Consider the following 13043-nt stretch of genomic DNA (forward strand, 5'->3'; position numbering starts at 1 on the left):
GGAAACTATTGTATGACACCCAAATTTGAAACTCTAGGCCCATGCGCTACCTTGAGTTCATAGTCTTCGCAGGCGTCGCTCTCGCTGCGCACGTCCTGCTTGAGGTCCATGTCGTCTTTGAAGGGCTGAGTGGAGGGAGAGAGGGAGACAGAGGGCAGAAACTAAACCGTCAAACGACAAAACACACAGACGGACGGAGGGAGAGAAGGAGGGGCGGATGTCCAGAGAGGAGGAAGACAGGGAGGAGAACAAAGTTGCAACGTTTATTCATTGAGCTCATTCAATTTTTGCCCGACTGACTGATGGAAAATAATTTATTATGTGTTTAGTTCCTTGAATACTTTTTCAGATGGAAGGAATGCTTTCCAGCTTCTCTTATTCAATTATAAACATTCATCAAGGAGGAGACTGCTGAGCGGTTGCACCTTTTCGGCAGCACGGATATGCCAGCACTGTTTTGGATTGGGAGGAATATCGGTGCCATTTGACTGTCATCGCTGAACAGCTCTGGGGCCATTGTGCTTTTGCGGCTGTAATGGTCAGCAATTTGACAGCCCCGCTTTGTTCAGCGGAAAGGTCGGTGCTGTTGGACAGTCTGCAGCTGGATGGATGCATGGCTTGAGGAGCCCGTGATGAGAAGAAAGGAGTGGCGGGAGAAAGGGAAGTGTCACGGCTTGGAATTGAAGCGGATTTACGTGGGACAGGAGATGTGAGACAATCTCTCTTCATCAATGGATGCTATAGCTTCATGTTTGCTTTCAACATTTACAACATTTACAATTTAGCTTGTAGCAGACGGGCACATTTCACCATTCCTGATCCACCGGTGAAAAGGACACTTTTATCCTCTCCTCTTTCATCTAGACCGGCTTCATACAACAAAGACAGTGCCGAAAGTGCTGAAGATTGAATGACTGTCTTTGTGTGGTTATAGTATTTATTTATTTATTGTTATTTCTCCACTACGAGACGAATAAAGGTATACATCCAATCCAATCCATTTTAGTTTTTTTACATCAAGTTACTGCCTTTACAGCAGGTGCTGTATTTTGTTTTTCTACTTCTTCCTTTCCTTTCCTCTTACTTTCATCACTTCTGCTTTAAAATGTACATTTCTCCACTGTGAGACTCATAAAGGCTAATCCTATCCAATCGAATCAAATATAAAGTGCACCACAGTATAAGGTGCGCCTTCAATGAATGAAAAAAAGTTTCTCAAATAAAATATATAATAGAATATATTTCTCAAATAGAATACAGTGATCCTCGCTATTTTGCGGTTCACTTATCACGGCTTGAGTACATCGCGGATTTTTTTTCAGGGGAAAAAAACTCGTTTTTTTAATTAATGGCATGCAAATGTGCAAACAAACAAAGTAAAAGCGATAAATGAGGGTTCACTGTATATATTTCTGAAATTGAATATATATATATATATATATATATATATATATATATATATATATATATATATATATATATATATATATATACGGGGTCGCCACAGCAAGTCAGTGTCCTCCATCTTTAGAGGTTTGATCCGCATATATATATATATATATATATATATATATATATATATATATATATATATATATATATATATATATATATATATATAGTTTTCCAAATATAAGGCACACCACATTATACGGCGCTACAGTAGAGGCTGGGGTTACGCACTCCTTCCTCTACTGGGGGAAATTGAGTCGGTGGGTGCTGACAGTAGTTGCAAGACCTGTTCTGGCTCAATATTACTTCACATGTAAGGCGTATAAGACGCAGTGTCATCTTTTCAAAAAAATCAAGGTTTTTGGGTGCGCCTTATACACAGGAAAATACGATTTGTGATGATTTATCATAACAAATAATTGGTTAAATAATTTTTTGAAACATCATAAAATATGAGGTTGCATTATTTTTCCATTCAGATTTATTACATAGAAATTTCGATAGAATCGTATTCTGCACTATAAGGTGCACCTAAGAGCCTTCAATTTTTTCAAAAGCTGACTATGCACCATATAATCGAGTGCTTTTATATTTGGATCAATATTGAGCCGCAACAGGTCTCGCAACTACGGTAAGCAGCCGAGATTCCATTTTCCCCCGTAGAAGCAGTAGTGCGCGATGCATGCTGGGATATATAAAACGGTGTCAACAGAGCATTCAAAGCTAGACTGCGAACTGCGTGGCAGCGGTGGATGACAGAAGGCGAACATACGTTCACCAAGACGGGGAGACAGCGCCAGATGACATACGCCACTATCTGCCAGTGGATCGTAAATGCCTGGGCTGATATATTAGTCTCAACTGTGGTCCACGCTTTCAAGAAGGCAGGAATTGTCACAGAACTGCCAGACAACAACAGCGACACTGACTCCACGAATGACGACTTGGATGAGACGGATAAGGTGTGATGGATGCCGCATTTACCCAGCTGTTCAATTTGGACACGGGAAGAATTCCAGGGATTCCTAGATGAGGATTGATTGAACTGATCTTTACGTGTTTCCTTTGTGTACAGTTCATTAAGTTTGGTCATATTGTGCATATGGACATCAATGAGTGAACAACAGTTATTATGCTATTGTTTTAGAGTTATTATTGTTATTGCTTTGCACTATTAAGAGTGTTAGTATATTGTGATTGCACCTAACGGTACGTTTAATTTACCGTAACAGCATGAGAATGTTTTTTATGTGTTTACTGAATGGAGGAAAAGTTCCCCTCCACTATGTGATATAAATGTTGCACTACATGCCATAGCTTGCTGTTGTTAAAACATAAATTGTGTCACGAAAATACGAATACTTTACCTCGGAGTATATAATAAAACAGTTTGTAGTATATGCCACACTGCCACATGACGTCGCGGCAGTGCCGTAAAGAAGAGTTGTTGACGGCATCAAGTTGAGGATGACGCAGTTGTAAATAAAGACCATTCACAGGCAAGTCGTCTCCTCTCGTTCCTCCGACATAACACCGTTGTTTATTCATTTTGGGAGTGAATGGAGTTGTCAGAAAGCTGATTTGTAATCTATTAATACATTTTGACTGACCTATCTGACTGTTTTGTTGATATTCCCTTGAGCGCAGCACCATCTATGCAGCGTCGAGGACCGGATGCATAACATAACCCCAGTCTCTACTGTAGCGCCTTATATATAAAAAAAGTTGTAAAATACATCATTCATTGAAGGTGTGCCTTATAATGGGTGCACCTTATAGAGCGGAAAATATGGTACATGTTATTTCTTTTCCTACCTCCACTAACAATGATCTGTCCTATTTGTCTTCTTAAAAAAATGACAAAAAAGGTCCACAATTTTACCCAGGTATGTATGTGCTGCAATGTTCTGGAAGTGGCGATCGGACAACGTGCGCTCGGACTCACCGAGTACATCGCCTTGACCATGCGCGTGGCCGTGGAGACGGTGGCCGCCTCCTCCTCCAGACTGTGCGTCTCCTTGTTGACCGTCTCCACTTTAATGTCGGCTTTGCCCAGAGTCACTCCTCGATGTCCTGGAAGACCAGCACAAGCGCTTTAGGATCCTCTTTACAATGTCCAGAGTTGGGAGACAAAACCTCGACAAAATGTGTGTGTGCGTATATATATATATATATATATATATATATATATATATATATATATATATATATATATATATATATATATATATATATATATATATATATAGCTCGGGCTCCCGCTCGCACGCAGGGACTTCCCCCTTCCCTCGAACGGACGAGAGTAGACAGCAGTACAAGGAGATGCAGCGCACGGTTAAAGTAAAGGTGGCAAAGGCCAAACAAGAGGCCTATGATGACTTGTATGCTCGGCTGGACAGCAAGGAAGGTGAGACTGATCTTTACAGGCTGGCGAGACAGAGAGACAAAGATGGTAAGGACCTGCAGCAGGTTCGGGTAATTAAGGATAGAGATGGCAATGTATTAACCGGTGCGAGTAGTGTGATGGCAAGATGGAAAGAGTACTTTGAAGAATTGATGAATGAGGAAAATGAGAAGGAACAAAGAGTAGAAGATGTGACTGTTGTGGACCAAGACGTAGCAAGCATTAGCAAGGATGAAGTGAGGAGGGCGCTGAAAAGGATGAAGGGGGGAAAGGCACTCGGGCCAGATGATTTACCAATCGAGGTATGGAAGTGTCTTGGAGAGGTGGCGGTGGTGTTCCTGACTGGGTTATTCAACAAGATCTTAGATGGTGAACAGATGCCTGAAGAATGGAGACGAAGTGTACTCGTGCCCATTTTTAAGAACAAAGGAGATGTGCAGAGTTGTACTAATTACAGAGGAATAAAGTTGATGAGCCATACAATGAAACTCTGGGAAAGAGTAGTTGAAGCTAGACTAAGAGCAGACGTGAACATTTGTGAGCAGCAGTATGGCTTCATGCCAAAAAAGAGTACGACAGATGCAGTGTTTGCTTTAAGAATGCTGATAGAGAAGTACAGAGAAGGTCAGAAGGAATTGCATTGTCTTTGTAGATCTGGAGAAAGCGTATGACAGGGTGCCCAGAGGAGAGCTGTGGCATTGCATGAGGAAGTCTGGAGTGACGGAAAAGTATGTCAGAGCGGTGCAAGACATGTATCATGACTGTAAGACAGTTGTGAGGTGTGCTGTCGGTGTGACTGAGGAATTCAAGGTGGAGGTGGGACTCCACCAGGGGTCAGCTCTGAGCCCCTTCTTGTTTCCTATGGTGATGGACAGGCTGACAGACGATGTTAGACAAGAATCTCCTTGGACCATGATGTTTGCAGATGACATTGTGATCTGTACGGCTGAAGAAACCTTCTCATTGTGATCTGTAGCGAGAACAGGGAACAGGTGGCGGAGAAACTAGAGATGTGGAGATATGCCCTGGAAAGGAGAGGAATGAAGATCAGTCGCAGCAAGACGGAATATATGTGTGTGAATGAGAGGGATCCAAGTGCAAGCGTGATGCTACAGGGGGAAGAGATAAAGAAGGTGGAGGATTTTAAGTACTTGGGGTCAACTGTCCAGAGCAATGGAGAGTGTGGAAAAGAGGTGAAGAAGCGTGTCCAGGCAGGCTGGAGCGGCTGGAGAAAAATGTCAGGTGTGATGTGTGATAGAAGGGTTTCAGCTAGGATGAAAGGAAAAGTGTATAAAACCGTGGTCAGACCAGCCATGATGTTTGGACTGGAGACAGTGCCACTGAAGAAAAGACAGGAAGCAGAGCTGGAGGTAGCACAGCTGAAGATGTTGAGGTTTTCTTTGGGAGTGACAAGGTTGGATAGGATCAGGAATTAGAGGGACAACTCATAGTAGAGGCTTTGGAGAGAAAGTCAGAGAGGCCAGACTGAGATGGTTTGGACATATCCAGAGGAGATAGAGTGACTATATCGGGAGAAGGATGCTGAGCCTTGAACTGCCAGGCAGGAGACCGAGAGGAAGAGCGAAGAGGAGGTTTATGGATGTGGTCAAAGAGGACATGATATATATAGTGATCATTCGGGTTTGATTGAGGGTTTTTTTAATAGGTTTGGGCTTAACCTACGAGCCGGAATAAAAAAGCTTTGAACCTTTTACATTGTCGACGGATTATCAAAAAAGAGGAACCGTCGCGACGGACGGCGCCTCCCGCCGTTTCACACTTTTATTCATTTCGGAGGTTGTAACGGAGAGGATCACTTGATATATTTTCAGAGACGACAATGACTCGCGCTTATGCAATCAACGGGTTTATTGTGGTTCATTTCCTTTCTTACACGATGCGGAACCAGCCAGGGGCCGATATTTCACAACTGCGATCTCGGACGTCACGACCCTTTAATGCCGATTACATTTTTTATGTCGATTCTCCCAAGATAAACGGATTAATAAATCAGAATCAGAATCAGAATACCTTTAAAACAAAAACTAATAACAATAAAATAAAATAAAATGACAAAATACAAATGATAAAATCATCTTGTCTATGTGGTTATGCTTTTGTCTATCATCGGTTAACCTTTCACACTTTTTTTTTATTACTTGGTTTTTATTACTTGGTTGAACTTGATTTCTTACCACTCCGGAACGACCTCAAGCCCGACCCACTCCTGAGAGGCAATTTCTCATAATTCCACCAATCACGGGGTCTTCAAACTAAATCCAATTCAAAATTGAAAAAATGATAAAACCTAAAATAAAATTATACTTTTTCTAAGGAACCCTCATGAGTCGAAAAGGGATAAGAAATCGACCAGGCGGGGAGTTAACTCATCAAACAGAGGATTTCTCCCCCTCCGAGCCTTTGGTCTGTGCCGTTGGACACATCTCGCCCGCTAGCTCTCAGATCCTCAGATCTCCCCGTAACTCTTGGTCATTTCTCCGGAGATTCAGGTCTGTGTTGATGCCGTTGGGCTGGTCCCTGCCTGCGGGTTTCAGAGCCTGAATGCATCCGTACTCCCATCTCACTCGAGCTCCTCTAAGTCTAAGAGAGAAGGGTTGCCGTCCTCCTGGTCACGGAGCTCGAAGGCTCTCTGACCGCACGCTTTCTCCTCTCGCGGTTTCGCAATTGTCCCCATTTTATATCCTTCGTCACATGATGTCTTTGGAAGGTTCTAGAATGTTCTATCCCCTCCCATTTCATCCAAGCAGGGAGGAGGGAGTACAGTTCAAGCCAGGACACGGGGGCAGTCTTCTCCGGTGGGAGGGGTCAAGTCGCTCAATCCTGTTCCTCTTCCAGCACCTCATTCTCTGTTCCCTGAGACATTCTCTGAGTACTTCATCTGTTGGAGCCTTCTCTTTGATGTATTCATTGAGCTTGGATGTTTCAGCCTGGACAGTGGCACTCACACTCACCTCCTTCCTTACAAGGTGCTGGACTTGGGATGGAACCCTCCATGCATGGTGAGAAGTTTTCGGGTCTTAATATCTGTGGTCTGAATCTCTTCCTTTGGCCACCTTATTATTCCTGCAGGGTATCTGATCACTGGCAGGGCATAGATGTTTATTGCCCGGGTCTTGTTCTTGCCATTGAGCTGGCTTCTCAGGACTTGCCTCACCTGCTGGAGGTATTTGGTCGTAGCCGCTTTCCTTGTTGCAAGTTCGAGGTTGCCATTGGCCTGTGGTATACCGAGGTACTTGTAGCTGTTTTCAATGTCTGCTATTGTTCCTTCAGGGAGTGAGACCCCTTCAGTGTGGACTACCTTGCCCCTCTTAGTCACCATCCGACTACATTTCTCCAGCCCGAATGACATCCCGATGTTACTGCTATAGATCCTGGTTATGTGGATCAAGGAGTCTATGTCCCTTTCGCTCTTAGCATAGCTGCCTCGCTCAGCATTTCATTCATTGGGGCTGGCTTCCCAATCTCATCATTCATTGGGGCTAGCCTCCCAATCTCTGGTTGAACCTCTTCCTTTTATGTGGCAGGGCCTGGGGCCCTTCACCTCGGAATTTGTGTTGTACCTCATCAATCTCAAGTTGTGATAGCAATTGCCGTTTGTGGATATTGGAACACTCAGCTACTAGTTGTTTCGTGGTCAACCGTGACTGTGTGTTTCGAAGTAACCATTCAGCCCCCATTCTCCGCATGTAACCCCTCTGACTGGGGTTGCTTGAGTAGTAGCATTCCAACAGAGCCATGTTATCGCATCTCGTCCATCTCCGCTTTGTTCCAGTAGCCCATTTTTCATCAGGGTGGTCTGGTTCCCCAGCACCTGACACAGACCTTGTTTGGCCGGGCGACGTCTGAGCCGGCGTGTCATTCCATTTATTGTCTCTCATCATTTTATGAGGTAGGCATTAGCGTGAAGGGTCTTGCCCAAGGACCCACACTGGATGATGTTTTCGTGCTCATTTTCTCTGCCACAAGAGGGATTCGAACCCTCGTCTCCCATATATGCCAAACCGATGCCTTATCAACTGAGCTATCCAGCCGCTAAACGATATTGATATAACGAGACTTTACTGTATATATATATATATGCCCAGAGGAGAGAGAGTGACTATATCGTGAGAAAGATTCTGAGCCTTGAACTGCCAGGCAGGAGACCGAGAGGAAAACCAAGGAGGCGGTTTCTGAATGTAAAGAGTACATGTAGGTAGCTGATGTGAGAGAAGAGAATGCAGAAAACTGTGGCGACCCCTGAAGGAAAAAGCTGAGAGGAAAAGAAGAAGATATATTTGGCCAAATTGCATTCTCCAGCTGGATTTTGATGTTGTGTGAAAAATATGCAGAAAGCTTATCATTTTAAGGTTCGCTTTGTCTTGCTTTATCTCGCACATCCACAAATGTTTGAGGAATGATGAGAGGTTGACGCGTGGGCGTTTGCAGGCATTCATACCAACGTTTGGCACGTTAGCATGAATATTCATGAGGCTCAATTGAATACAACACGAAAGCAGACGCCATATGTCGCAGAAGGTGATTGACGGAGACGACAAACTCACTGCCTTTGCGTTGACGGTACAGGAAGAAGGCGAGTGCCAGCAGCAGTGTGAGCAGAAGAATGGACGAGCCCACCGTGCCTCCGGCGATGATACCCACTGGCACAATGTCTAGAGGGCGCATGAGAAGCAATTTTTACATGTGACGGGTTTTGTTTTATCAGTGAGACCACGGCTCGACCAAAAAGAGGAATTCCAATAGGTTATGCATAAAAGTTGGAACCATGAGTCACCCCAACTACTTACCCTAAATTCCGGACTAAAGAGCGCACCTAATTATAAGCCTCACCCAGTACATTTTTAAAGGACAAACCATTTTGTACATCGATGAAAAGGTTTCTTCAGCCGTCATCCGTACTTCTTTGAATGTGCCGGACGTTTCACTTCTTCTCCAAGATGCTTCGTTTCGGCCCTATATATATCCCTTTTGTCCAGACGTGGCGGTGCCGAACTCTGCTATAATTGGTGCCTGCTCTCATTGGTCATTCAACAAATGTCAGAAAAAAAAGAATAGGGAATGAAACCAAAAATTCTAAAGATACAAAAAGGAGAGGAGTAGCAGTACCTTACATTGCAGGAGTTTCTGAAAAACTACAAAGAGTCCTTTGGCAACACAAAATTCCTACTTATTTCAAACCGATAAACACGTTAAGGCAAACATTAGTGCATCCAAAAGATAGGGTACCAAATGAAAAACTACATTACTTTATGTCGTTTATTCAATACATTGTAAGAATGAAAATTGTAAGGAGCAGTACATTGGGGAGACTCAACAAATTCTCAAAAAAAGACTTTATCAACATCGCAGGGATAATACGAGTGGGCCTCAATCAGCAGTACATTTGGACCTAAAAGCTAGCAACCACTCATTTGACGACAATGAGGTTAAAATCTTAGCGTGATAACATAGATGGTTTGAAAGGGGAGTAAAAGAAGCGATTCTCATAAAACAACAAAATTCTTCATTAAACCGGTCTGGTGGGGTGAGGTTCAATTTGGATCGTTCATACAATAGCCTGCTTAGGCAAAACAGGTTAGACAACATTCGTAATGCTGATGAGGTGATACCGGCCAGTCGTTATTCTGGAATGTAGGAACGATCAGTGGGGCCACAGGGAGTGGTCCTCTGCTCCCCCCAACCTGAGAGTAGGGACCTATCATAGCTGTGTCCAGTGCCGCCATGTCTGGACATTAGTGATATATAAATAGGGCCGATACGACCAGTAAGACTTTAGTTCGCTGACGAAGCCTCTTGGATAGGAGGCGAAACGTCCGACACCTTCAAAAAAGTACAGATGACAGCTGAAGAAACCTTCTCATCCCTGCTCTCAGGTTGGGGGGAGCAGAGGACTACTCCCTGCAGCTCCACTGATAACTTCTATTGTCCTCACTGATTAATTCTATTGTCATGCCTGAGTATGAGGCCTATGATTGCCCCTTTTCTCTGGTATCACCTCATTAGCATAACCAAGCCTATGTTGCCTAAGCAGTCTGTTGTACGAACGATCCAAATTGAACCTCACCGCACCATGACGGTTTAGTGAAGGATTCCCCTGTTTTATGAAAATAGCTTCTTTTACTCCCCTTTCAAACCATCTATTTTCTTTCGCGATGATTTTAACCTCATTGTCGTCAAATGAGTGGTTGCTAGTTTTTAGGTGCATATGTACTGCTGACTGAGGGCATCCAACGTAAAAGCTTGGCCAAAACAAACATACGTATCATACCTCTGAAGATGGAGGTTACTGATTCGCTGTGGCGACCCCTTGAAGGGAAAAGCCGAAAGGAAAAGAAGATGTACTGCCGACTGAGGCCCACTAGTATTATCGCTGCGATGTTGCAGCATCTTGGAGCAAAAGAAGCGAAACGTCCAACACCTTCAAAGAAGTACAGATGATGGCTGAAGAAACCTTTTTCATCGATGGACCACTCCTGTACGACTGAGAGCTTACACAGACGCATTTTGTACATACATAAACCGCAGCTGTCTATAAACTGCGTGTTTATAAAGAAAGACGGTACACAGAAAAAAAGTTTTCAATGTTTTAATAATACTTTATAACCCTATATATACTTTAACTTCACAGTGAATGTATATACTTTAACTTCGCAGTGAATGTGACGCGGCAGCAACACAACATGCATTAGGGTAGTAACATAACCCAAACAGGGCTGGTAAAAAACATGCCGGTTCAAGTGAGACAAGGCAGCAACACGTTAGCACTCGCTAACACATCTGGGTACAAAAAAAAATACCAAGTCACAGAGACACCGAAGAAATACATTAGCAAACTTGTGCAAAAGTTGCTCTTTGCATACGGCCAGTTTCGCATACGGTAGTTACCGTAGTTACATTAAATTCTGTCATCCTCGGCGCATATATTCACCGTGTCTCACTCTTACCTGTAGTGCTCGAGCCCCGAATGGCAGCCACTAGAAAAAAATGCATAAATCGGCCGCATCGTTGCATGATCGTTGCAAGCTTATGATAAAAGTCGCGTTACATAGTCTGGAAATTACTCCAACAGATATGTCACAAAGGTAATGTTCCACCCCCCCGACTAAAGTGATATAATGACTCGACTCTAAGAGATGAATTTAACGGTAAAATTTTAACAGGTTTTATCCAGAGCTCTGATTATTTTTGGGGGATTATTGAGGGACTCAACAGATCATGCCACTAGCCCAGGCATGGGCAAACTACGGCCCGCGGGCCGCATACGGCCCGTTATGCTTTTTAATCCGGCCCGCCGAACGTGTCCAAATTATAGTAAAAACAGTGTCTGAAACTCATGACAAAAAGTTAGCAGACAACAGGCCAGATAACTGAAAAGTTGCCTGTCCCATTTTTCACAACTTGAAACACAATGAGACAACTAATCACATTAAAAAACATTGTCACGAAGTATAAAGTTTTCTAAATCAAGAATGTACCTACTACAAATGCTACCTTGCTAAATTTTCGGTAAACGTGCATGGCTGTAGATTGTGATTCAGTAGTCGAGTGTCATTGCGGTGCACAATGCAACGTTTGCATTGCTTCCTACGAGCCACTAAGCCCCTTTCATAAGTCTCACGTAAACTTTACAGTCACGGTTTGATATAAATTTACGTTTTATAGCGTCACACATGTTGTTAGCTTCTTTTGAATCTTTCTTCTGGGCTGAGGTTCTGTGCATCTATTTTGGAAATTGACTTTATAACTTTATAACGCTTGCGAAAGTCCGGAAGAAAGAAGCAGGCTTCTGATTGGCTGCCGTGCCGAGTATGCAAATTTCAACTGCAAGTAGCCTATGTCTGTGTGCTCGGCGATCGTACACGTGTATTGTTTGTGCGTGAGGGCGAGGGCGTCAGTAGAGAGTTTGTAGAGCGCGCAGTCAAGACAATCCATCCATGATTTGGCGGAATTTAACACAAGTAGGTATTATTGAGCTTGAATATTTCGTTGTGTCGTGTTGATTTCTTTAACTTTGCCCTTTCGATGAAAACTTCAATGAAAATAAAAACAGACGCGATCTTGATAAATCACAGTGCATATGTTATTTTAATCTCTTTCCATTTCCACCTCCAAGTATCTGCGAAATAGTATGTAAACGCCATATTCCTTGAGACAAATTTATTAACTGATCAGGGATATTATTCACATTTGAAATACAGTTAATAAATTGGGTTGTAGTGTTCTTACTGTGCTATGAGGTTTGTACACACTGCATTTAAAGGACAACCGGCACCTTTTTTTTTTGTTTCCCACTGAAAAACGTTTTATAGCATCGAAAATACCCAAATCAGGCAGGCTGATATTTTTAGTTCAATGAAAAACACCAATAAAGATGACTTCAAAATGAATCCGGAAATGGCCAGTTTCAGAACGTCCCACCCCCTTGTTCGTGACGTCACGCCAAGACGTCTTGCCTTGCTCGAGAATCAAAACAATGGCTTCAGATTCGGAGAAGATGCTTTCTTGTTACTCATATGATTCAAATAGTTCTAATGAGGAAAGCATCAATGTTTGCAATTGATTAAAGGTTTCCTCCAATATCAATTCGAGCCGTCAATGACAGCAATGTAGCACCCAGAAAATGCAGAAGATTGCGCCCAAGCTCCGTTGGAAATGGGCTGATTTGTCAGCTGGGAATTTGTGTCAGCGAATATCAAATAGTTGTCTTGGTGCAACACACAACCATTGCGTTATGTGTTTTTCTTCTAATTTCGCCATCAACACGGATCAACACGAAGTTTTCAGACTAAACAAAGTACCGCAAAATGCATTGTGTGTCGCTTTCTCGGTCAGGGGCGGTCCAAACGTGACGTCACATGGGGATCGTCATCAACTCGAAAACAAGACTTCATGAATATTCAGCGCGAGTCTTAAAACGTAAACTATAGCTATATGCTGTGGAATCTTTGTAAAATACTCCCAGTCGAAGTCATTTGAAGTGATTTTACAAATTATGGACATAACTTGTTCGGAGGCGTTGGTTGTCCTTTAATTCTTTAGGTTTAGTATTTCCGGCCCAAACATTCCTTCCAAATGCTCGTGGCCCGGCCCCTCTGTCAAATTTTAGAACCCAATGCGGCCCGCGAGTCAAAAAGTTTGCCCACCCCTGCACTAGCCCCATGGCATC

The 13043-nt window shown here is 43.2% G+C and overlaps 1 protein-coding gene across 2 annotated transcripts in view; it reads right to left on the reverse strand.

Annotated features, from left to right (window-relative positions):
* kirrel1b (kirre like nephrin family adhesion molecule 1b) overlaps positions 1-13043 on the reverse strand; it is a 124006-nt gene that overhangs the window by 6603 nt on the left and 104360 nt on the right. The window contains exons 12-14 of one of the 2 annotated variants that reach the window (XM_089008514.1): positions 8422-8529; positions 3398-3525; positions 51-125 (exon numbers count right to left, since the gene is read on the reverse strand). In XM_089008514.1, the coding sequence (XP_088864640.1) occupies positions 51-125; positions 3398-3525; positions 8422-8529 (311 nt within the window). Of the gene's footprint in view, positions 1-50; positions 162-3397; positions 3526-8421; positions 8530-13043 lie in introns of both variants that reach the window. The other variant, XM_089008513.1, reaches the window with a different exon arrangement.

The sequence above is a fragment of the Hippocampus bargibanti genome, linkage group LG11 (assembly GCF_051943395.1).
Source record: "Hippocampus bargibanti isolate YZ-2025 linkage group LG11, ASM5194339v1, whole genome shotgun sequence".
NCBI classification, from domain to species: Eukaryota; Metazoa; Chordata; class Actinopteri; order Syngnathiformes; family Syngnathidae; genus Hippocampus; species Hippocampus bargibanti.